Source organism: Garra rufa, chromosome 18, assembly GCF_049309525.1.
Source record: "Garra rufa chromosome 18, GarRuf1.0, whole genome shotgun sequence".
In the NCBI taxonomy this organism is placed as follows: domain Eukaryota; kingdom Metazoa; phylum Chordata; class Actinopteri; order Cypriniformes; family Cyprinidae; genus Garra; species Garra rufa.
In genome coordinates, this window is record NC_133378.1 from 42585870 (window position 1) to 42613038 (window position 27169).

Genomic DNA, 27169 nt, shown 5'->3' on the forward strand with positions numbered 1-27169 from the left:
CGTCTCTGGGTTTGTCTGTGTCTCGTCTGTCTCTGTCTGTGGTGTCCAAGGTTCAGACGGCCGTTGGGTCAGACGTCACTGATTTACCTGTCAGCTACAGGTGAGTCTCACGCTCAGGTGTGTCTGTAAATGATTTGATAAATGTTGTCTGATGGACATATAATATTTTATTAGGGATGTCCCGATCAGGTTTTTTGCCCTCGAGTCAGAGTCATTTGATTTCGAGTATCTGCCGATACCGAGTCCCGATCCGATACTTCTATAATACATAAAAAAAAGAATAAATGTTCCGTGACTGGTTTGATCAGCACTGTTCACACAACTACATATGTGCGATGTTTAAGATGGTATGGCAAGTGCATACGGACAGCTAAAAAAATTTGTATATAGACAACAAATCAAGACCTGCAGTGTAAATGAGGCCTTAGTGCATCATATCGGCATATTTTAGTTTGTTTGTCATTTTAATCATGCATTAATTGTCTGTGTGCTGTAATATGTGTCAGGTTTGTGTCGGTGTCAGAGCTGATCCGTGATCAGAGAACCGCCTGCTGCAGCAGCCTCAGCTGGAGCTCCGCCCACTACCGGGAACAAGCCAAGGGGGCGGAGCAAAAGCTGCCCGGTTACAAAGCTCTCCCACGTGACAACCTGCTTCTGATTGGCTTTCTGTGTGACGGACGGGCCGCCGGGGCGAGTGATGGGGTCTGGAGAGTGAGGGACTCGGGAGGAAGTGTAGCTTGTGCGGTGAGTGGACAGGAAGTAGAAAAATTAGGCTTGTTCTGGACCTGTCAAACTAGGAACCGCTAAAGCCGGAGATCAGGATATTGTAAACTAAAACTACTAAATTGTTTTTCATTAATTGATTAGCTGAAATTAGTACAATTTAAATGAAATAAAGTTAAATAGAAGTGTAAAAATGAAAAAAAATAAATAAATACTATAATAGAACAGATAGTTTGCTAAAATACAAAAAATGTTTAAAACTGATTTTTAAATAAAAATAAAGCTAAATAGAAATATTTAAAAAAAGAATATTGACAAAAGACCACACAAATGAAAATTAAAATGAGTATTGAAAATATTAATAATAGTTTCCTAAAATACAAAAATGTTCAAAACTGATTTTTAACCCCTTAACTGTCACTTCCATTTTTTGAACAGAGACATGAAAATGAAGAATTCAAACCTAATTTTTTATAATTCATGAACAAAAACATTTTGTAATATGAATTTAATGCACCTTTTCAATGTCAATTCATTGTCTGATTTTAAAATGGCTTTCAAAGGGTGAATTTTGATATTTTAAGTTTTTATCTGATATATCATTTCTTATGATTTCTAAAGTGTGATTGAAAAAAAGGCAACAGGGAAGTCTGTTTGTGACAAAGGTCAGAACTCCTGTTACGAAGTAGATTTTCGAGGTGCACTCTTGTCATAAATGAATCTGTTATTTTTCCTACATAATTTGTAACACACAAAACATGTCAAATATCTATTTAGGAGCCTTAGACCTTTCCAACAATATATAGTTTGTCATGATTAGATTAGGATTTATTTGTAAAATGGTGAAGAAACTTAGACGTCCCACAGAGTGAACACGTGACAGTTAAGTGGAAAATAAAAATAAAGCTAAATAGAAATATTAAAGAAAAGAATATTGACAAAAGACAACAAAAATTAAAATGAGTATTGAAAATATTTAAATATTCAAAATATTAATAAATACAATAATAGTATAGAATTAGTTCACTGAAATACACAACATATTAAAACTGAATTTGAAATAAAAATAAAGCTAAATAGAAATATTAAAAAAAAGAATATTGACAAAAGACGACACAAATTAAAATAAAATGAGTATTGAAAATATTAATAAATACAATAACAGTATAGAATTAGTTCACTGACATACACAAAATATTAAAACTGAATTTGAAATAAAACTAAAGCTAAATAGCAATAATAAAAAATAAATAATGATATAGGACAACACCAATTAATAAAACAAATAAAAATAAAAATAAGTACTAAAAATATAACTAAATATTGTAATATATATTAATATATATTCATAATATAAAAATAAATAATATATAAATAAAGAATGTGTTGATTTTGACTTAAATCTTTTCATTATTCAGACATGACTATGATTTCTGCATTAATATAACATAACAGCATGCATAAACTGTATTGTTTCTGGTTCAGATGCTGCAGTCGTCTTGTCTCTGGTTGGGGAGGCTGATGCTGTTTCCCTCATGGAACTACATCCCCCATAATGCACCTGCTGGGGGTTACCTAGAGCTGCTGGACCCTCCGGTGTGCGTGACCCTCGAGACCATGGCCTTTGACCCCGGAGGAGCCCTGAGTGAGGTTATGAGCGTGACGCGGGCGGCTCAACTCCTCAGACAGAGGTGAAATGACTCCGGCTTCTCCAGTGTGACACAGATGACCTTGATCAGGAATATAATGCACTGACCATCATTTGTGTGTGTGTCAGGTGTGAGGGTCAGGTGTATGTGTGCGTCAGCGGACAGGTGAGCGCTGTCTGTCCTCTGCTGGTGATCCGTGGGAAACGATTCTTCTGCCTCATCCTCAGTGAAGGAGGATCTTCAGTGCCTGTGTTCATCACGGTCAGTGTGTGTCATGTGATGTAGTGCATGCTAATAACTTTAAACCTCAATTTCAAAACTTTTGAAACGTTTTAACGTAGTCTTGACAAACTTTTTTTAATCTAGTTATTTATATATGTTTTTTAATTTATTAGAATTTTTTCTTTTTTTGATTGAAAAAATATATATTATATTAAAAATAAAAACAGCTTTAAAACAGCAATAAAATATTCTGTTCTTTATTAGACATTTAATAAAAATGCAAGTAGTTTCCAATTAAAATTACTTGTTTGTTGAAATAGTAAAATAGAAATAACTAGGGCCGGGACTCGATTAAAAAATTTAATCTAATTAATTAGAGGCTTTGTAATTAATTAATCGAAATTAATCGCATTTTAATCGCATGTAAATATTTGACCTGAGAACAGTGAGAATTAAGATTTTTACATGGATTTTTAGTATACCATTGAATAATGACTGAATACATAAGCTTAAGCAACAAAATATTGTTTATTTTTGTTCAACCAAGTCCAACAGACCAATGCAATATTGCCATTAAATGTAGCAAGAGGCACGTTCTTTAACAAGTCTTTCATGCCGAGAACTCTGCTCTTGTGTTTGCTTAATTATGCATTTAAACGTTAATGACCAAACCTATCATTATAAATGTTGCTGCACATGGAATATAACGCCGATAACATTTAAAAAATATTTTTTATCGGGTTACACACTGATTATTTATCACGTAAACCCCTTTCTCTACCTGTCCGTTGGTCGCGTATATCCTCCATGTTTGTAGTTTTTTAACACTTTTTATGCGTGTTTGTAGTTCTAATCGAATCCTCGTTCACGGCGCAGTGTGTTGCGGGCAATATTAGCTGTTAAGAGTGTGCATTGATCGTTAAGTAGTAGACCATCCGGGAATCTTTGGAATAATTTTTTAAACATACTACGATTTGGGACATACAATACTATTTAGGACGGACGCAGCTTGTCTAAACGCTAGTTGGTGCTCCAGTATAATCGGTCCGCGGAATCTCATCCAGTAAGAAACGTTCCGCGGTGCAAAACTAAGTGCAATTAAAATGCGTTAAAAAATTTTAACGCGTTATTTTTGTGTAATTAATTAATCTAAATTAACGCGTTAAAGTCCCGGCCCTAGAAATAACAAATGGTGACAAATTATCTATGGTTAGCTGATATTTTTAAATTATTACATTTAAAAGGAATAAAGTTAAATAAAAATATAATATAGAATAGTTTGCTGAAATACAAAAACGATTAAAACTAAATTAGAAATAAATTTAAATCTAAATGGAATTAGGAATAATATAATAATGGCAAAAGATAACACGAGATAAAACAAATTAAAATTAAAAAATTAGTACTCAAAATGTTAAATAAAAGGTTATTCAAAATACTACTAAATACAAGAATCTACTGAAAATATAAAAGTAAATATGAATAAATACTATAGTAGTATGTAAATAATATTAAATAAAGAATATGTTGATTTTCTGTCTTTGATCTGGTGTTTGTTGTGTGTGTCAGGAAGCCAAGCATCAGTACTGGAGGCAGTGTGTGTGTGTGGGTCAGAGCGTGTGGATGTCGTCTCTGAGTGTGTGTTTGCTGCAGGGGCTGGAGGGCCGGCGTGTGCTGACGGACAGCTGTCAATCACGCCTCCATCCGCACCTGCAGCAGGAGAACTCGGAGGATCCAGACACACACACAGACTCCTTCACTGCAGACTCACACACCGCAGAGACACACACCGCTGACACACACCTGTGCTCAGGTACGGCGTCCGGCTCCAGTTCTGCAGTCAGAGTCAAACGCTCCAAACTCATCAGCTTTAAGGTACAGCTGTTCCTGCTCAAGCAGATTCTCAACACAAACTACAGATAGTTATGTTACTAACAGAACTTACTCAAATACTGTTTAAACACATTATTCTTCCGTCATCTGTCTGTCTGTCTGTCTGTCTGTCTGTCTGTCTGTCCGTCCATCCACCCATCAGTCCATCCGTCCGTCCATCCATCCATTCGTCCATCTACCCATCCTTCCATCTGTCCTTCCATCCAACCATCCGTCCGTCCGTCCATCCATTCGTCCATCCATCCATCTGTCCATCCATCCATCCATCCGTCCGTCCATCCATCCATCCGTCCTTCCATCCATCCATCTGTCCGTCCGTCCATCTATCCATCCATCCATCTGTCCTTCCATCCAACCGTCCTTCCGTCCGTCCGTCCGTCCGTCCGTCCGTCCGTCCATCCGTCCGTCCATCAGTCCATCCATCTGTCCGTCCATCCATCCGTCCATCTACCCATCCTTCCATCCATCCATCTTTCCTTCCATCCAACCATCCGTCTGTCCGTCCTTCCATCCATCCTTCCTTCCATCCATCCGTCCATCTGTCCTTCCATCCATCCAACCGTCCATCCATCCGTCCGTCCTTCCATCTGTCCATCCATCCATCTGTCCATCCGTCCATCCATCCGTCCATCTGTCCTTCCATCCAACCGTCCATCCATCCGTCCATCTGTCCTTCCATCCAACCGTCCGTCCGTCCTTCCATCCATCCGTCCGTCCATCCGTCCTTCCATCTGTCCTTCCATCCATCCAACCGTCCATCCATCCGTCCGTCCTTCCATCTGTCCATCTGTCCTTCCATCCAACCGTCCATCCATCCGTCCATCTGTCCTTCCATCCAACCGTCCGTCCGTCCTTCCATCTGTCCTTCCATCCATCCGTCCGTCCATCCGTCCTTCCATCTGTCCTTCCATCCATCCGTCCGTCCATCCATCCATCCATCCGTCCATCTGTCCTTCCGTCCAACCGTCCGTCCGTCCTTCCATCTGTCCTTCCATCCATCCGTCCTTCCATCTGTCCATCCGTCCATCTGTCCTTCCATCCAACCGTCCTTCCATCCGTCCATCCTTCCATCCATCCATCTGTCCTTCCATCCAACCAATCCGTCCTTCCATCTGTCCTTCCATCTGTCCTTCCATCCAACCATCTGTCCGTCCGTCCGTCCTTCCTTCCGTCCGTCCATCCGTCCTTCCATCCATCCATCCATCCATCCATCCATCCGTCCTTCCATCCATCCATCCATCCATCCATCATACTAGTAACTTGTAAATAATGTTAGAAACATTATAGCAATTGGCTAATCAGACTAGAAACATGCTTTAAACAAGTCAACCATGTTAGAAAGATGTTAGCAACATGCTAATAATGTTTACAACATGTTGACATTCTAATCATGTTAGCAACACATTAGCACCATGCTAGTAACTGGCTTATCATGCTAGCTAGAGGCTACTCAGGCTAGAAACATGCTATCAACATGTTAATAATGTTAACAACACGTTAGCAACATCTAATCTTGCAAGCAACATGTAAGTAATTTGTTAATCATGTTAAAAACATTCTAGCTAACATGCTAATTATGCTGGAAACATGCTAGTGACATCTTAACTACATGCTATCAACGTGTTAATAATGATAATAACATATTAGCGGTATTTTAATCATGCTATCAACAGGTTTGCAACATGCTGGAAACATGTTAGCAACAGGATAATGGTTAGAACATCAACATGTTGCTAACATCTTTTTTATGAAGTTCATTTAAAGATTATTATTGTTGTCATTACACAGCCTTATTGATGTATAATTAAAACATTTTATGTGAATTGTAAAACAAGCCCTCTATTCCCCCCCTCCCCCCAACATAACAATTTAATGTCTTTTTATTTAATTTTAAATGGAAATAATGCATTTTAAAAGAATAAAACATAGAAGAATTAAAATGCTGTTTAAATTAGTTAAGTAATGAAATATTGCATAACCCTCTTATTTCATATTCATAAATGTGGAAAATTTTCAAACAGGTGTCACCTTTGACCTGTGCTGTGACCTTTATCTCTGTTATTAACAGGGTATGGTCACAAAGATCTTGAACGCAGAGGCGGGGCTTTATGAGATTGACGGACAGGTGGGGCTGTGTCTGGCCTATCAGCCGGCTCAGAAATGGGGCGGCGGCTTGAGGCCAGGGGCGGAGATTCAGGTGTGTGTGATTTCATCACAAAAATAGCAGTAGCAGGTCCAACATTTATTTATTAACTTTGTTTTGAAGGTTTTAATCAATATACCACAACTAAAGGTCCAAACATTTGAGAAATGTTTCTCTTTTCTCCAGCTTCACAATGTTCACTTCATGTACCGTGCTTCCCCGTTCGCTCCGCATGTGGTTCTGTGCGCATGTCTGCGCTCCAGTCTGCAGATCACCGCCTTCAGCCGCTTGAGTTCGAAGGTGTACGTGTCGGAGTCACACGGTCCACTGCAGTGCCTCCTGCTGGAAAAGAATCTGGGCCCGTCGCAGTATCTCTGGCTCTGCTACTGTCAGAACGCCGTCGCTGAGAGGTGAGTGAAGGCCATGCACTCTCAGCATAAAGGCTTGATACTGAAATTAGGAGCCTAGCACCGAAGTCTATGGCAGCCCATAGAACCGCTTGTGGGAAAGTTGTGAAATTTGGCACACTGATAGAGAACAGTCTCAACATTAACCATAGCAAGTTTGGAGTCTCTAACTCAAACTCTCTAGCGCCACCACTTGTCCAAAGTTTCAATCATTTATTTTTAATAGTTTGTAAAACCTACTTTTTCTAACTCGTCCTCGACCGTTTGTCTGATTTTAACCAAAATTGGCTCAGATCATCTTCAGATCATGCTGGCAAAAAGTTATGGAATTCAAGTTGATCAGTCAAACCGTTCTCGAATAACGTGCAAACAAATTCTGTGAAAAGCACGCAAAAATGGATGTGAGGCTATATCTCTGCATATTGATTATAGTGTTGCATATTGAGACCAAACTTGGTGTGTGTTATAATAAGCATGATCTGAGGCAACCTGCAGTGTTTCGACGCAGTGCCACCTAGTGGTCAGGAGATATGAAAAATGTATTTTCTTGCTTATAGCTTTTCAATGGTTTGACCAAAAATCGTAAAACTTGTCTCTTTAGATTCACCATACCCAATTTTCCGATGTCAGCCATTGTGAATTTTATTGTTAAATGCTATATTTTACAAACACATTGGCGTATTGTTGCGAAACCATGACAGTACTTAAAAGGTTTGGGGGCAGCACCACCTTGTGGCCAAACATTATAAAAACAGTTCAGAAAATGCTAATATGATTTGATTATATTGAACTATTGTAATTAAAGTGAAGTAATGCAGAGATCATCGATACCAATTATGCCAAAATTGGCAGAACTTCCCGTCTACAATTTTGACTAATGTTAAAAAAACATACTTTTTCAGTACTCCTCCTAGAGTGTTGGTCCGATTGACACCATATTTGACTTGGATCATCTTCAGACATTGACACCTAACTTTGTATGTGCCATTGTCACCTCACACTGACCACATCACGTCTATTTGGTAACAGCGCCACCTATTGGTCAAAGATAACACACCATTCATTAACCATTAATAATGATATTTCCAAAAATGATAATAACTTTTGTTTGCATTAGCCTAATGTAATAAACTGGTGTCAAAATATTCCTTGGTTAATGCAGAGAACATAGATAACAATTTTACCAAAGTTGGCTGATGTTCCTTTCCACCATTTTGATTTATGTTGAAAACCTACTTTTTCAAACTCCTCCATGACCATTAATCCAATTTTCACCAAAATCGAGCCAGATCATCTTCAGAGTGTGCTGACACAAAGTTATGTATTTTTTGCGCCAATAGACGAAACCATTTTCAAATAGCAATGCAACAAATTTTAGCCATTATGCCAAATGACTCTTGAGGCTTTATCCTTTCAAAGCTTTGACATTTTGACACCACACTTTGTGTGTCACCTCACACTAAACGCACCACATTGATTTGATAACAGCCCCAAAGTGATAACTCATTAAATCACATTACTAATGTTTTTTTTCTTCTTTTTCAGTCGTTTTGACTAAAATCTTCTTGAAATGGCTTCAGTTACTCATTGCTTCAGTTGCTCTGATGCTTGCTGCCCTGCTTGCTTAGTATAAATATTTAGTTTTGAATTTTAATATCAAATTCAAATGTTTAAACTGAATCACTAAAAAAAAATTATTAGAAAAATACTATGGTCTATCATCAGTCAGTTTCACGTTATTATTTCCTGTGTGTGTGTTTCAGGTTGTGTCCACGCTGGGTGAGAGCAGAGCGAGTGTGTGTGGTTGCTGAGCGGCTGCTGGACTTCGTGTGTGACGCTGAACGAAAGACACAAAAAAAGAGAGACATCTACAAAGAGATGATACAGGAGCCACACCACTGCCCTCTTACCACGGTAACACAAAAATATATGCCCTGTTACTGTAACACTATTATCATGGTAATGTTTCAATAAGTAAAAAAAAAAATCATTTAAATTTGGGATGCACCGAAATTAAAATTCATGTTATGTTTTTTAATTATTTTTTATAAATTTTCGCCATTGCATAAATTAAATAGCCAATATTTGCTTTTTACAGTTTTGTCTTGCTTTTCAAAGAAAAAAATCAATTACAAAACAACAGTTTAAAAATATTTATTTAACACTGAACATTTTTAACATTCTAGTTAGGGCTGGGCGATTAATCGAAAAGTAATCGAAATCAACATTCAGAACCTATAATCGATCAAAATTTTCCAGGTCAATTATTTCAATTACTTTCCCTTTAAAAACACTACTGTGAGTGGAGTCACGTGACCCCGCTCCGTTACGTTATTCCGTTGACATGTTGATGGAGAGCTTAAGCAGTATTTATACAGTAAAAAGTATTTACAGGATATTCAAGAGTAATTTTTTTAGAAGAGATACTGCTTATTTTCTACTTTTAATATTTATTATTATTTCATAAATAATTTATTTTGTTTCCAAAAGTGCAAGTTATTTATTTTCACTAATTTAAGAAAAATGTGACTTTTCGTTTTAAGCAATGTGCGCTTTAATTTCAGTTGTTCAACACTGATGTTCAATAAATAATCATAGATAGTAGATAGTGTGTGCACCCTTCATTCAAAAATCTCTCACTTGTAATATGGGAGCATATTTACTGTACAAAACTTGTCAGTGAACTATGAGGGCAAAAAAATAAATTATTGAAATATAATATAATTTTATTAATTAATAAAATAATTGTTCATTAATCGTAATCGGGTTAAAATGTTCAATTAATTGAGATTTAGATTTAGGCCAAATCGCCCGGCCCTAATTCTAGTAGACATAATAGCCTACCAACAAAGCACAATTTAACTTAAAATTAATAAGTTAGTAAAATAATATTCTTTGGCCATTTTTAAGAGTCCCTTCTTGAATCATGTGTTTTTAATGTACAAATAAATGCAGCCTTGCTGAGCAAAGGAGAATGTTAGAATAAATGTATTAATAGATCTGTTTTTGTTCCTTTTTATTTTATTTTCCAGAACAACAGTAAAATGACAATACTAACATTTATGACTGTTGTCTTTTATTTAGTGGTAAACCCGCAAGAAGAGCTCAGTCCTAGTTTTTGCTGGCAGCAGCAGATTTGTGAATGATTGTCATCTTTGGTCTTTGAACCCTGGCTAAGGAGCTGCTGTCAGAATAAACACAATTGGTGTCTGGTGTATTAGACAACAGAACGTTCTGGAGTTGATTGACTAATGGATGATTTCAGTCATCATACAGTAACCTTTCTCTTCTCATGAAGACATGCGATGCACTTCTAAACAGTCTCTCGCTGTCACTGCTTGGTCTTTCTCGTACAGTTTTAAATGCTTCCACACTGACCACATGTTTGCTGCATTTGATCGCGTCACGTCATTGTTCAGTATCATTTATTTGGCTTATTCGCTTGCTATGCCGAACATTCAGTGCATCCCTGATTTAAATAAAAATAAAAGTGTTTCTTTTGCAAATGCTCCCTGTTTGTTTAAACCCTGACTGATCTGTGTGTAATAATCATCTGTTTGTCTGTCTGTCAGTTCTGTGTGTGGTGGCCGTCTGCGGCGCTGTGGTCGGTGAGGCAGTTGTCTGATTGGATGAAGCGTGAGGTTTGGGCGTCTCTCTCGCTGGAGTCTCTCCTGCCTCCGTCTGCGGCTCACATGACGGCGCTGGAGCTGAACGCCGCACTGTCCTGGTCTGTTCACCAGGTCCCGCTGACGGATGCGTCCCAGGAGCCGCTGCTGTTAGTGGGGGTTTTAGAGCTGAACTCGACCCGCGCCACGCTGCAGCTCAGAGACCAAACACATGCACTCGACTGCCTGTGTGTCACAACACACCAATCAGGAGCCAGAAACACACACATCAACACCGCCTGGCTGGGTAACAGTTTTTAGCAATTTGTCCTGTCATGAGGCATGATAAAGTGAAACTTCTGTTACTAGTGTTGCTATTGTTAACCTGAGCGAAAACTTTTTAGAGTAAGAAACTTGAAGTAAATGAAAATTAGAAATTGTAAGCAAGTAAAACAAAGCAGTTTTCAGGGTTCGTGCAAGGTGCTTAACCCTCTGGGCTAGGGCTGCTCGATTTTGGCAAAAATCATAATCACGATTATTTTGGTCAATATTGTAATCACGATTATTTAAACGATTATGACAGGGTCCAAAACTCTATATGTGACCCTGGACCACAAAACCAGTCATAAGGTTACATTTTACAAAACTGAGATGTATGCATCATATGAAAGTTCAATAAATACACTTTCTATTGATATATGGTTTGTTAGGATAGGACAATATTTGGCCGAGATACATCTATTTGAAGTTCTGGAATCTGAGGGTGCAAAAAAATCAAAATACTGAGAAAATCACCTTTAAAGTTGTCCAATTTAAGTTCTTAACAATGAATATTACTAATCAAAAATTACATTTTGATATATTTATAGTAGGAATTTTGCAAAAAATCTTCATGGAACATGATCTTTACTTAATTTCGTAATGATTTTTGGCATAAAAGAAAAATCAATAATTTTGACCCATACAATGTATTTTTGGCTATTGCTACAAATATACCCCAGCGACTTAAGACTGGTTTTGTGGTCCAAGGTCACATATAGTTATTAATTTAAAGGTAGCAATACAGGGAGAAAAAAGATTGCTTAAAAAAAATACTGAATATTTGTATGCAAATCTAAAGTAGTCTAAAAATACTACAGAAAGCCTTAAAAAGTAACTTTTTTTTTTTCTTCAGGAAAATTAATGAAATACATTTTTGTTCAATAATATTTTGTGATTAATATTTAGAATTTTGAGAAGTTTTTATGAATCTATGAAATATTTATGCAATTTTAATGAACAAGTTAATTATTTTTTTTAAATTGAATTATGAATAAAAAAAAAATTTCAATGCAATGCAAAAAATGCAACATTTTACATTAAAATAGAGTAAAAGCATTCAAAATCCATTTATTTAAGTGAAAATTGTACCATCTGGTGGCCAAAAAAATAAAATGGGGAGATACAGAAGGTTGCATGTCATTGCACAAGTTTTTTCAGCAAAACCTGATATTTATCCAATCAAAAAATATCTAAACCTTAACAAAAGTAATCTTTTAGAATGTCTAAATATATTTCTAAATGCAAACCCTATTAAAATTAAGAAACAGTCAAAAAAAAAAAAAACAATGGGAATCCCAAAGCCCCTGTGTATAGGCATTCATATCTGAATCATGTCAGTGATTTGTTTTGTGTACTCACATAGCTAATGCAACAAAAGTCACCAAGTGTCATTTCATTCTGATGAAGCTATGATTTTTTAATTTTCAAAATATAACATTTTTCAGTCAAAAATGACCGAAGAGGCCCAGAGGGTTAAAGTACTTGAATTTGACTTTTTGAAGTTGTTACGATCTGCTCATTTGAAGTCAAAACATAAAAAAGGGGTATCAAACAAAACATATAAACAATAAAGATTATTTATTAAATTAAACTAATACAACAGTCAATAATAATAATAATAACAAACAAGATCGTGAATTCAAATCGCACATCATGAATAATTTGATTCAGAACAGGAATTCAAGTCATTTATCGCTAATCATTTGTTTCAGATCGGGACTTTAAATCGTGTATTGTGAATAATTTCGGAATGGGTTTGTGAATCATTTTGTGAATTGAACATCATGAATTATTTAATTTGAATAATTGAATCAGTAATGATTCAATGATTCAAATCAAATGATTTGTGATACATGATTTGAATTCCCGATCTAAATCAAATGATTCGCTATACATGCTGATGTAAAATGATGTTTCACGAATCATTATTTAAATCCCGAATCGCAAATCATTTGTTTCAGATCGGGACTATAAATCGTATAATGCGAATAATTTTGCAATGGGTTTGTGAATCTTTTTGTGAATTTAATATCATGAATCATTTGATTTGAATCATTAATGATTCAGTGATACGAATTAAATGATTTGTGATGCACGAATTGAATTCTCAATCTAAATCAAATGATTCGCTAATAATTTGATTCAGATCAGGAATTCAAATCGTGCATCACAAATCAATTGATTCAGATCTGGAATTTAAATCACGTCTCGTGAATCTTTTTTTTAGAATTTAAATTGTGTTTTGCAAATAATTTCGGAACTGGTTCGTGAATCATTTTGTGAATTGAATAACATGAATCATTTGATTTGAATCATTGAATCAATAATGATTCAATGATTCAAATCAAATGATTCGTGATACGCGATTTGAATCCCCAATCTAAATCAAATGATTCGCTATACATGCTCAGTGTCCTGATCTGAAATCGCAAATCATTTGATTCAGATCGGAAATTCAAATCGGGAATTAAATTAAAATCTAATGATTCATTGTACGTGATTTGAGTTCCTGATCTAAATCAAATGATTAGCAAATCATTTGATTCAGATTGGGATTTCGAAGCGATCTTTTTTCTGATTTTATTTTCTTGAACAGTAGAAAACATCAAACCAATAAGGTAGTACAGTTTTAAAAACAAAACAAAGAAAAAAGGCAGTAAGTATACCCAATATTAACAGTGGTTTTCTATAGTAATGCTTCTCATGTGCTTCACTTTATTTTGCCATTTTTTATTAGTATAGTTTCTTCTATTACTCTTTTTTTTTTTTTTTTTTCTTTTTTTTTCTTTCTTATAATTTGAAATTGAACACATAATGGAGATCTCTGACTGAAGTCCTTGCATGTCCTGGAATTTAATTTTACAAACCCTAAAATTACTAACTGAAATAAAACTAAAACATCAAAACATTAAAAAAAAGAAAAAGAATTAGGCACAACAAATTTTCTCCAAAAAATAAACTAAACTTAAAACTGAAAAAAAAATATAATTATTTTATCATGGATCATAGTGTTCTCTCATGCCTTATTCTGCATTTCGTTGCCTTGTACTTGTACATGTGTAATGACAATAATATTGAATCTAATCTAATCTAATCTAATCTAATCTAATCTAATTCTGCCCTCCAAAGGCAAAGTGCAGTAACTACGCCAACACTGAAACTGAGAAAAATGCCTTTAAAATTTTTACACCATAAATGTATTAGTTTGGATTTTGTAGTTACTGCAATTTTGACACTCCTTTTTCTCTGAAACAGGACATAATTGAACCTGGAGACTTTGCCACAAGACAAAACGTTGTCACAAATCCAGTTCTAAGCCTTAACTCAATTTTGACCAAATGTGTAGTTACTGCACTTTGCCTTTGGAGGGCAGTATTGCTTGATTTGTGATGTGTGTGTGTGTGGTGTGTATGTGTGTGTGTGTGTAGGTTGTCTCGTGTGTGTGCGGCGGTGCACGTTAGTCATGGAGAGGTTCATGAAGACAAATTTCCCTTCGTGGAAACACCTGGATCAGCACAGTTACATCACACACAAACACTGCAGGTACACACACGCAAACTGCTTATATAGAGAACCTGAGACAGATCTTCATACAGGTGTGTGTGTGTGTGTGTGTGTGTGTGTGTGTGTAGGGTTTATCTCCAGCTGTGTGTGGATGATCTGACCATCATCAGTCCGTCTGCATCTATGAGCCGCCGTCTGACGGATGACAGACACACAGACCGAGAGAAACCCAGTGATGCGACAGAAAGCACTAAGAGACCCAGACCTGAAGAGGCCGCTGACGCTCCGACCTCTAAACGACCTCCGACCTCTGCGGCGTGTGTGAGTTTGCTGCTCAGACTGGAGTCCAAGCAGGGCGTGACGCTGCAGAACGGCTCCGCCGACGCACTCAGACTGCGGCCGAGCTTCGTGTGCAGAGCCGTGTGTCTCGGAGACGTCCAGCTCTGGAGAGACGACCCTAAAAACCACCGAACGCAGGAGCGAGAGACGCACAGAGATGCTCAGACGGTCAGAAACACACGCTCAAATATCAGAGATAGAGATCTCTAGAACATCTGATCTGTCACCTGACACAAAGCTCCGCCCACACTCATAGATGTATACTGCCCTCCAAAGGCAAAGTGCAGTAACTACGCGAACACTGATACTCAGAAAAATGCCTTTAAAGTTTTTACAACAGCTAGTCAAACTGTTGACACTCTTGTTTCTCTGAAACAGGACAAAATTGAACCAGGAGACTATGTCACAAGACAAAACAGCTGTCACAAAGTCCATTTTAAACCTCAACTCAATTTTGACCAAATGTGTAGTTACTGCACTTTGCCTTTGGAGGGCAGTATACATACGTAGATACCGCATTGGACCGCTCCAAGCATGTAGATGCGTCCGCCATATTGGAACGGTCCACTTGACGTCATTCGCCATACTATAGGTTCGCAGACCAACGGCTGTGCAGGACTGTGGCATTTCGAATATTCAGTGATTACTATGGTCAAGTACATAGATCTATTGGTGAATGACGTCAAGTGGACCACTGAGAAATGGTGGACGACTTACGTATAACGGCCCATAGAAACAGTCGCTAATGAGGCATCTATGTATATATATCTATGCCCACACTGACATCCCATTGGTTTAAATCCAAATGTTTAACTTTGCATATGTTGATTATATGCCTTTTGTAGTATTATGTAGTAACATGCTTACAACATGTTAGTAACGTTACTCATGCTAGAATTATGCTAACAACAAATTTTTTTATCATGTTAGAATCATGCTTGCAACATGTTAGTAGCTGGCTAATTATGCTAGAAACATGCTAGTAACGTGTACTCATGGTAGAAACATGCTAGCAACTTGCTAATCATGCTAGCACCATGCTGATTCATGTTAAAATGTGTGTTCCCACTCTGTCCCGAACTTCAATTTCAACAACTAATTCAAAGCTTTTCGGTTATTTAAAGCTTTAAGACTAGGCTTTCTCAAGCCATATTCAAAGTTTGTCTACGAACATTATTCAGATAGTTATTATTTAAAATTAAGAAGTGAATTTGAAAAAAAAAATCATAAAGACCTACACATTTATTTTTTGTTAAACTTTTATTTCTTTTTTTGGTAACACTTTACAATAAGGTTCATTAGTTAAACATTAACTAATGTATTAACTAACATGAACTAACCATGAACAATACATTTGTTACTGTATTTACTAATCTTTATTAACTTTAGTTAACAGAAATACAGTTGTTCATTGTTTGTTCATGTTAGTTCAAACTGCATTAACTAATGTTAACAAAATTTTAATAATGTATTAGTAAATGTAGAAATTAACATTAACAAAGATTAATAAATGCTGTATAAGTGCAGTTCATTATCAGTTCATGTTAACTAATGTGGTTAACTAATGTTAACTAATGAACCTTATTGTAAAGTGTTACCCTTTTTTTTTATAACATTTATTTGTAATTTTTTTCCCCAAGCTTTAACAAAACACTTTGTACAATCAAGGTTATAATTTTTCTCTGTGACAACCCTTGCCGCCAAAATAAATTGACAAACTATTAAATTAAAATTAAATTACAACAAAAATAGATAAAAATATAATAAAAACCAACAACAACAACAAAAATAAATAAATAAAAGATTAAAAAAATTAAATAAAAAAATATAATAAACTTTACAGAATTGTATACATTTACAATACATTTTTTGTTAAACTTTTAATAAATCAATGTAAAATTGTATACGTTTTATAATTTCATTTATTGTTACTTTTTTTACTATTACAATGTAACTATTAAGATAAAAAGGGGGGAAAAATGAATTTGGGAAAATTGAAACTTCTAATTAAAGCACTAGTAGTGTTTAGATCAGCTGTAATCAGTTTTTAATCCAATCATCTGCTTTTTGGCACTAAATGATCAAAAAACTGCAACCAAAAAAATGAGACTGAAATATGAATCTGTGTGTTTTGCAGATTGAGTTGCACTTTGTGGGTTCGTGTGTTCGCTGGTTCCCTGTCCTTCATCCTGGATGTGTGTACAGAATAATCGCACGCAACACTGAGGTACGACACACATTTGCACCGATGCATCATCTTACACGATCCGGCATCTGACTATAAAGACATAAAGTTTGTTTGTTTAAAAGGAAGTCTGTGTGACTGACATATACAGCTCTCTCTCTCTCAGGATGTGAGTGTGTTAAAAGCCAAGAGTGTTTCAGCAAGGGGCGGAGTCACACAGCTCAGTAGCCCCGCCCTCCTGCTGCAGCCGCAGTGGCGCATTCACACGATCACAGAAGAGCTGCCTGATGCACAGGTACACACACTACACTGCCCTCCAAAGGCAAAGCGCAGTAACTACACATTTGGTCAAAATTGAGTTGAGCCTAAAATGGACTGTGTGACAAGTCTTGTGGCAAAGTCTGCTGGTTAAATTGTGTCCCGTTTCAGAGAAACGAAAGTTTCAACATGTTTGACTAGCTGGTGTAAAAACTTTAAAGGCATTTTTCTCAGTTTCAGTGTTGGTGTAGTTACTGCACTTTGCCTTTGGAGGGCAGTACACACACACACATACTCATTCACACAGGCATAAGTTGATTGTTTGTGACCTTTGACCCTCAGTCAGGTGTTCCTGCGCTCATGAGCGTGTCAGAAGTTCTTCACAGCAGGTGATGATCATTAAACTAAACATCTTCACATCTAAAGCAATCAGCATCATTTGTCAGTCCTTGATTGACGGTTTGTGTTTTAGCTCCGCCCCTGGGATCGTCTCCTTTTATGGAGTCATTACTCAGCGAATCACGTTGCAGGAGGACAACGCAACCAAAGCCAAGATCCAATCGCTGACGGCTGCTGAAGGTTAGGCCCCGCCTCCAGTTTCTCTGTCTACAGTATTATGAACAATTGCTGATTGAGTCAGTGTTTATATCAGAGGTTTGACAAGAATCTCCTTCTTCATAAATATCCAGATGAAAGCGTTGAGCCGGATCTGCGGGTGCGTTTGACCGTCCAGGACGCTGAATGTGCTGGTCATGTGATTGATGTGTATGTGGATCTGTCATGTGGGCCGTATACACTCGGTCTGATCGCCGGAGCCACGGTTTCTATCTGTCATGTTCAGCGCAAAGTCTCCAAGTCAGTCTCTAAAGCTTTCCTTATTTTTCTAAAGACATGTGGATTAGTTCAGAAAGAAATGCTAGGCACACGATTTTAATACTAAGTATATACTGTACTATATAGCAAATCTCAGCTTTGTGATTGTTTATATTGTTGCAGATGTCTAACTGTATCATGACCCAGCTCTATGGAGAAATAAACAGATAAATAAATGAATGAATGAAATAAAGATAATTATAGGAAAATAAAAGGCTTGATAAAGCTATTAATTATTTTTTAATTAAATTAAGTTTACACTTAAGTATAAATCAATTCTAAGACTAGTCAACCTGGTTATCGACATAATGTAAAAATTAATACAAAAATATATAAATGTTGAAAAAAATAAATGTGCTAACGTTTGAATTGTGTAAAAAATAAATAAATAAATAAATAAAGGAATGCCTACAGAAAAAGCGAATTAAAAAAAGTCTTGATAACCGAATACAATTAATTTTTAATTTTTAGTGTAATTAAATGTACACACAGAGAATGTAAATGTGATAATATTTAACTGTCAACTGCTGCTTTAAAAGTTTGGAACGAGTACGATTTTTAATGCTTTTAAAGGAGACTTTTTTGTGCATCAAGGCTGCATTTATTTGATTAAACGAACAGAAAAACACTGTAGCATTGAGAAATATTATTGCAGTTTAAAATAGTGGTCTTCAGTTTCATTATACTTAAAAATACAATTTATTCCCGTGATGCAAAGCTGAATTTTCAGTTGTGCTGCTCAATATTATTTTGGAACCTGTGATAGTTTTTTCAGGATTCTTTGATCAATAAAAGGTTAAAAAGAACAGCATTTATTTAAAATATTTTCTAACAATATACACTACTGTGCAAAAGTTTGCGGCCAGTAAAATTGTCGTTATTTCCTTTTTTTGAAAGAAATGAGTACTTTTATTCAGCAAGGATGTGTTAAATTAATAAAAAGTGACAGCATGGATTTACATGGTTAGAAAATATTATGTTTTAAATAAATGCTGTTCTGTTTAACTGGTTAAAATCCTGGGGGGAAAAAAGCATCACAGGTTCCAAAAAAAAAAGGTTTTCCAACATTGATAATTCTAATAATATATTAGTATATTAGAATGATTTCTGAAGGATCATGTGACACTGAAGACTGGAGTAATGATGCTGAAAATGACAGACATAAAGTATAATAATATAAAAAACATTATTTTATATTGTACTTATCTTTTATAGTATTACTGTTTTTTTTTTTTCATATTTTTGATCAAATAAATGCAGCCTTGATGAGCACAAGAGACTTCTTTAAAAAACATTACTGGTGCAAAACATTTAAACAGCGTTTACTATATAGTAAATCGAATTAAATCTTTATATCATGGCAAAATATGAACTATATTATTGTCCAGCTCTACTCTGCTATATGCAACTATAAGGTTATGAACATTAATGTCATGAATTTCTATGAAGCAGCTTTGAAACATTACGTTTTGTGAATAATAATAGTGATTGTGTGTGTTTCAGAGCGTGTAACGTGTACTGCCGCTCTCTGCCCATCAGCTGTGTGAGTGTCAATGATCTGACATCAGTCCGTTCAAGGTGAGGCATGCACTTATTTGCACACCTGTGTTTGGTTAAAGTGAGCTTCGTTCACAGCTGACACTGACGCTTAAACCTCAGTTCAGTCCTGAACGTCAATCCAGAGCTAGAGTTTGATCTTAAAGAGACAGAATGTTGCATTCGTTTTTTGAATTATTATTTATCTGAGCATAAATGCATTATTGTGTATTAGTGTGTTATTTTACACTAGCATGTAAATGTGTTTTATATTGTGCATATGATTATTTAAATATGTTATTGTGTGGTTGTGTGTTCATTTACGCTAATTTGCATGTTATTAGTTTCCTTTTAGATTTCTTTTTTCATTCATTGCGTTTTAGTGTATTATTTTACCCTACTGTTCAAATAAGATAAGAGAAGATAATCCTTTATTGTCCCAAAATAGGGAAATTTCAGTGCTATAGTGCACATATAAAGTAAAAAACTCAAAAATATCTATATAATTACAAAAGAAAAAACAATAATAAGAGTTACTCTGTTGCTATTACACAAAAATAGTAATTATTATTTTTAATTTTTATTATTGCAAATATTTGTGCATATTATTGTGTTTTTTTGTCTGCATATTGTTTATTATGAATGATGTATCTGTGCATATCTTTATTTTATGCATAATGTTTTTTTTCTTGTTGGTTGTTTAACTCGGTCACAATTTCTATCTCACGTCAGTTTTGAGGAAGCGAAATTAAAATTAAATTAAAATATTGCATTACATGCTTATATGGAAATAAAGAGTGCATGTGATTTTATAATAATAATAATAATGGGTTATTTTGATGAATAAGTTATATTTTGACTGAGTTCTGTCACAAATTTACAAACAGACCAAAACTGACCTCAAATGTCTAATTTAACTAATGCAGTCTGATTAATAGTATAGACAGTAATGCAGTACATAAATGAAGTGGCACAGATGGTTTAAATAAATAAGCTTTCCATTGCAAGGCTCTATGCTTACTTTTATGTTTACTTCAAAGGACAATACTTGGCTGAGATACAACTATTTGAAAATCTGGAATCTGAGGGTGCAAAAAAAATCTAAATATTGAGAAAATCGCCTTTAAATTTGTCCAAATTAAGTTCTTAGCAATGCATATCACTAGTCAAAAATGAAGTTTTGATATATTTACAGTACAAAATCTACAGAATATCTTCATGGAACATGATCTTTACTTAATATCCTAATGTTTTTTGACATAAAATCGATCATTTTGACCCATACAATGTATGTTGGCTATTGCTACAAATAAACCCGTCTTACTTAGGACTTAAGGTCTCATTTGTTCTTATGTCATGCTCCACATCTCATGTTTTCTCTCTGTAGGTCAGGTGTGGCTCCGTCTCCTCCTCCCATGATGCTCTTGGGCGAGTTGGCGTCGGGCCGGGCGCAGCGTTGTGTGCTGGCTCAGGTCAAAGGTCACGTGGTGTGTGTGTTGTCTCTGCGGCTGCAGTGGACGTGTTCTCTCTGCGGGAGCATCTTCAAACAGGTAGTGATATCATGTGATGTCCATCCACCTTTTTAGCAACCTTTGTTTCAGAAGTATCTTTCATGTGCTTTTTAACAATATGAGCTTTTCATCCTTACAGACTTCCTGTGGTCGAACTCACCCGCCTTGTGACTCCACCAGCGCAGTGTTTCAGGCCGAGGCCAAGTGAGTGTGTAAAAGTTTGAAACACGTATATCGATTTAACATTTATTTTTCCCGATATTTAAGCATTTGGCCATAATCTGTTATCGGTTTTGTAATATCGGACTCACCATGTTTTGAGAATTGCGGGCAGGATCTCTATTGCATTGCTTAGTTTGCTTAGCTGTAATTAGTGAAGTTTATTTAAAGCAGTATTTACTTTTCAGAACAAAAATGTACATATAATGTACTATAAATATATCAAAACCTAATTTTTTATTAGTGATATGCATTGCTAAGAACTTCATTTTGGACAACTTTAGAGTATGGACTTAACCCTAACTTTATAACAGTAAATAAATATCGGTTCTGCATATCGCTTATCGGGCACATAAACATGCAATAATCGGTATCGGTTACATAAAAAAAAATCATTATCGGTTGATCACTAGTAAAGATCATGTGTTATGTAGATATTTTGTACGTTTCCAACCGTAAATTTATCAAAACTTAATTTTTGTTTAGTATTATGCATTGCTAAGAACTTCATTTGGACAACTTTAAAGGCGATTTTCTCAAGTGAAGTATGGACTTAACCCTAACTTTATAACAATAAATAAATATCGGTTCTGCTTATCAGTTATCGGGCATATAAATGTGCAATAATCAGTATAGGTTACATAAAAAAAATCATTATCGGTTGATCACTAGTAAAGATCATGTGTTATGTAGATATTTTTTTACATTTCCAACCGTAAATTTATCAAAACTTAAATTTTGTTTAGTATTATGCATTGCTAAGAACTTCATTTGGACAACTTTAAAGGTGATTTTCTCAAGTGAAGTATGAACTTAACCCTAACTTTATAACAATAAATATCGGTTCTACATATTGGTTATTGGGCACATAAACATGCAATAATCGGTATGGGTTATAAAAAATATCAATATCGGTTGATCACAAGGAAACAACATGTTCCATGATGATATTTTTTACATTTGCAGACGTAAATTTATCAAAACTTAATTTTTGTTTAGTATTATGCATTGCTAAGAACTTCATTTGGACAACTTTAAAGGCGATTTTCTCAAGTGAAGTATGAACTTAACCCTAACTTTATAACAATAAATATCGGTTCTATATATTGGTTATCGGGCACGTAAACATGCAATAATCAGTATCGGTTATAAAAAATATCAATATCGGTTGATCACAAGGAAACATGTTCCATGATGATATTTTTTACATTTGCAGACGTAAATATATCAAAACCTAATATTTAATTAGTAATATGCATTGCTTAGAACTTCATTTGGACAGCTTCAAAGGCGATTTTCTCAAGTGAAGTATGGACTTAACCCTAACTTTATAACAATAAATAAATATCGGTTCTACATATCTGTTATAGGGCACATAAGCACGCAATAATAGGTATGGGTTATAAAAAAAAAATCAATATCGGTTGATCACTAAAAAGGATCATGTTCCATGAATTTCCAACCGTATATATATATATATATATATCAAAACTTATTTTTTTTAGTAATATGCATTGCTAAGAACTTCATTTGGACAACTTTAAAGGTGATTTTCTCAAGTGAAGTATGGACTTAACCCTAACCTTATAACAATAAATAATATTGGTTCTACATATTGGTTATCGGGCATATAAACGTGCAATAATCGGTATCGGTTATAAAAAAATATATCAATATCGGTTGATCACAAGGAAACAACATGTTCCATGATGATATTTTTTACATTTGCAGACGTAAATATATCAAAACCTAATATTTAATTAGTTATATGCATTGCTAAGAACTTCATTTGGACAGCTTCAAAGACGATTTTCTCAAGTGAAGTATGGACTTAACCCTAACTTTATAACAATAAATAAATATCGGTTCTACATATCGGTTATAGGGCATATAAACACGCAATAATTGGTATGGGTTATAAAAAAAATCAATATTGGTTGATCACTAGAAAAGTTCATGTTCCATTAAGATATTTTGTAAATTTCCAACCGTATATATGTATCAAAACTAATTTTTTTAGTAATATGCATTTCTAAGAACTTAATTTGGACAGCTTTAAAGGCAATTTTCTCAAGTGAAGTATGGACTTAACCCTAACTTTATAACAATAAATAAATATCGGTTCTACATATCGGTTATCGGGCACATAAACACGCAATAATCGGCATCGCATCGGTTCTGAAACATCAATATCGGTTGATCACTAGTTCAGTCATTGATCATATGTGTGTAGGGTGGTGGTGGAGGACGGCTCTGCTGACGCTCACGTCTGGTTCTCATCTGACACCGTCTGCGATCTGCTGATGTTGAATGCCAGTCAATGGGAGGGCCTTCAGAGGCACGTCAAGGTCAAAGGTCACTTGAAGGTGTACACACGTGCACACAACATGGTGAGTGTTTCAGCTCTACATGCACACATGAGTGTTTAAATGTGTTCATATGATCACTGTGTATGTTTATGTGTGCAGACGTGTGACGAGGAACCTGACGGCGCTTTAGTTCAGTATCTGAGCTGTTTGTGCTCCAGCACCGCCGTGTGTCGACAGATTCACCTCACCTGCCGACTACGAGCTCAGAGAACAGGTGAACACACACACACACACACACACACACACACACACACACACACACACACACACACACACACACTCTGATGTTTAAAGGATTAAAAACCTCCTGATGATTTACTCACCCCCATGTCATTCAGGAAATTCATGTCTGTCTTTCTTCAGTCGCAAAGAAATTATGTTTTTTGAGGGAAACATTCTAGGATTTTTCTCCATATAGTGGACTTCAAGGTACTCAACGGGTTGAAGGTTAAAAATGCAGTTTAAATGCAGCTTTAAAGGGATCTAATTGATTCCAGCCAAGGAATAAGGGTCTTATCTAGCAATATGATTCGTCATTTTCTTAAAAAAATATATATTATTGCACTTTTTAACCACAAATGCGCATACCTACTCTGTGTATTCTGGTTCGAGACAGTTAGGGTATGTTGAAACTCCAATCTCATTTTCTTCTCCAGCTTCAAAATCATCCTACATCACTGTTTTACCTTTTCTGTAAAGGGGGTTTGATCTATGTACGTTCACTTTGTAAACACTGGGTCAGTACTTCTGCAGCGATGGAGGATGATTTTAAAGTTGGAGAATAAAATTAAATGGGGGTAAAACATAATTTCTTTACAACTGAAGAAAGAAAGACATGAACATCTTGGATGTTAAATTCAAGCTTTTGTTTTTTAAAGTGACGACCAAGCGGCCAGCGGCAATGAGTTGAGCATGTTTGATCAATTTAGCTTTCTCAAATCAACACGATTTACCTAAGATAAAAAACTATAGACATAAAGCACTTGATGCTTTTTACAATATTAATTTAAACATTTAACCTAGATAAATGTGCGCCGTTAGACACATATCAAATCGTTTGAGCGGAGAGTGAAAGCTGAAGCGCGCTTTGCAGCACATGAAACAATGGAAACCTAAAATACTTTTATTTGTGTGCACTCGCAATATCAACAAAACGTTGTGCTTTTGTAAAATAGCTAAAGAAAACAAACATGCGCTTTCTGCCGTCTCTGTCTTGAGGAGGAGCGCTTCACAAAAATGATTCCCTCACAGACATGATAAATATATCTATTGAATGCTTTAAATTACTACTTTAATTTACTAAAACGAAAGAATTCATGTAATAATATCATGTTATATTGCATAAAGTTAACGTGAAAATTCTGCCTACTCCATCCAAAAAAAAAGTGTGGCATCCAACCTGTCTTCACATTTAATATGAAAAACAGCAATAAAAACGTAGACTTCAACTCGTTTAACTGGCTTTTTGAGATTTTATTGACATTTTTTTACTCAATTTTTTTAACCAGATTGATCAATTTCATGAGACGTTATTTAATTATTATTATTATTATTATTATTACAAATTATTATTATTATTTTTTTTTTACATGCATTCAGAATGCATGCAAATATTAAAAGGATCATTAATTCACATGCCGCTTAATCTGAGGAGAATATAATTATCTCACGACAAATTAAAGAGTGTAAAAACACATTTACCTTCTTTTCTCCTAATTTGTTATTCTGCCTACTCTCACCTTACTGGACTAATCAATGCCTAGTTTGTTTTTAAGTTTATGTTCGTATTGTTACATACAGTTTTTGTATATAATATTGGACATTGTCATTTGAGTGAGGGTTTGTACGTGATTTTATCACTGTCATTATTATTTATTTTATTTATTTTATTTATTTTTTTTGCCTGTTTTTGAATTTTTATTATTATTTATTTTTTAATTTGAAGTAAATTGTGTTGAGAAAATGTAAAAAATAAATCATATATGTGACCCTGGACCACAAAACCAGTCATAAGGTTAAATTTTACGAAACTGAGATATATGCATCATATGAAAGCTCAATAAATAAGCTTTCTATTGATGTATGGTTTGTTAGGATAGGACAATATTTGGCCGAGATACATCTATTTGAAAGTCTGGAATCTGAGGGTGCAAAAAAATCAAAATACTGAGAAAATCACCTTTAAAGTTGTCCAAATTAAGTTCTTAACAATGCATATTACTAATCAAAAATGACATTTTGATATATTTACAGTAGGAATTTTACAAAAAATCTTCATGAAACATCATCTTTACTTAATTTCCTAATGATTTTTGGCATAAAAGAAAAATCAATAATTTTGACCCATGCAATGTATTTTTGGCTATTGCTACAAATATACCCCAGCGACTTAAGACTGCTTTTGTGGTTCAGGGTCACATATATAAAAAAACACATTTATTGTTTGTATGTTATCATAAAATTGACCAAATTTATAGGCTGAGGCTTGTGTGCTACAAATAATGAATGGACTTGAAAACGTTAAATATTATTTCCAAGCTTTTATACTGAAAGCAAATATCTGAAATTTTTGTTCTGCAAGTGAACTACTTTAACGAAATCTAAACGTTTGCGATTTGATAATAGCACTTTGCCATATTGCAATTTCAGTTTTATTTGGATTAATCATGCAACCCCAACTTGGATACAAAACCAGTCTGATAAATAACACACCAAGTGCTAAATGAAGTGTGTGTTTGTGTGTGTTTCAGGGAAACCTCAGCTGAGGAAAGTTCATCGAGGGCAAACTGAATTCATCTGCAAATTCACACCTGCACTGCAGTTGCAGTGTCAGCACATACACAAACACTAAACACACAACCAATGCACAACCACTGGCATGTGTTCAGATGCAGCTCAGTGTTTTTGATGTTCGCCTGCTGTTTTGGAGCTTTCCACTCGTGTTTGCTAAATTATGCTTTTTATACACAAATAATGTAAAATAAAACTCTTGTTCAAAAATAAACAGAATTCTGTTTAATAAAGTACATTTGATTTATACATTTAAATGTCTTGAATAGCAGTTCAAAAATCACACTGCAAAAAACTCTTTAACTCTTTAACATTTAGTAAGTAATTATCAGTAAGTGTTTAATTTTAAAATCACTTATTTACTTTTATGTTTAATTTATAGCAATTTATTTTATTTTAAAATTGCTTATTTTTTCAATTGGACATTTAATGGTTGAATTAATCTTTAGTTAGTGGTTTTTTTTTTTTTTTTTGAATCCTTTTTGATTCTTTTTTGATCTTATTTTTTAAAAAAAGCTTAAACTATTTAATATTTAGTTAGTAATAAAGGAATTATCATTAAGCATTCGTTTTAAAATCACTTTGTTTCAGTTGGACTTATAATTTACTTTAATTTGACTAT

At 34.9% G+C, this 27169-nt stretch overlaps 1 protein-coding gene across 1 annotated transcript; it reads left to right on the top strand.

Moving 5' to 3' along the window:
- Positions 1-2: 2 nt before the first annotated feature.
- LOC141290698 (CST complex subunit CTC1-like) lies at positions 3-26775 on the top strand (the record flags this gene model as incomplete). The annotated part of the gene is made up of 22 exons (XM_073822793.1): positions 3-100; positions 507-744; positions 2209-2414; positions 2501-2633; positions 4164-4469; positions 6556-6684; positions 6817-7040; positions 8801-8951; positions 10610-10949; positions 14392-14506; positions 14596-14974; positions 16944-17033; positions 17158-17286; positions 17592-17638; positions 17722-17828; positions 17939-18104; positions 19626-19700; positions 21046-21208; positions 21309-21373; positions 23622-23778; positions 23857-23971; positions 26508-26775. Coding segments are annotated over 22 exons (3534 nt in total), but the record flags the coding sequence as incomplete, so codon positions are not given.
- Positions 26776-27169: the final 394 nt, after the last annotated feature.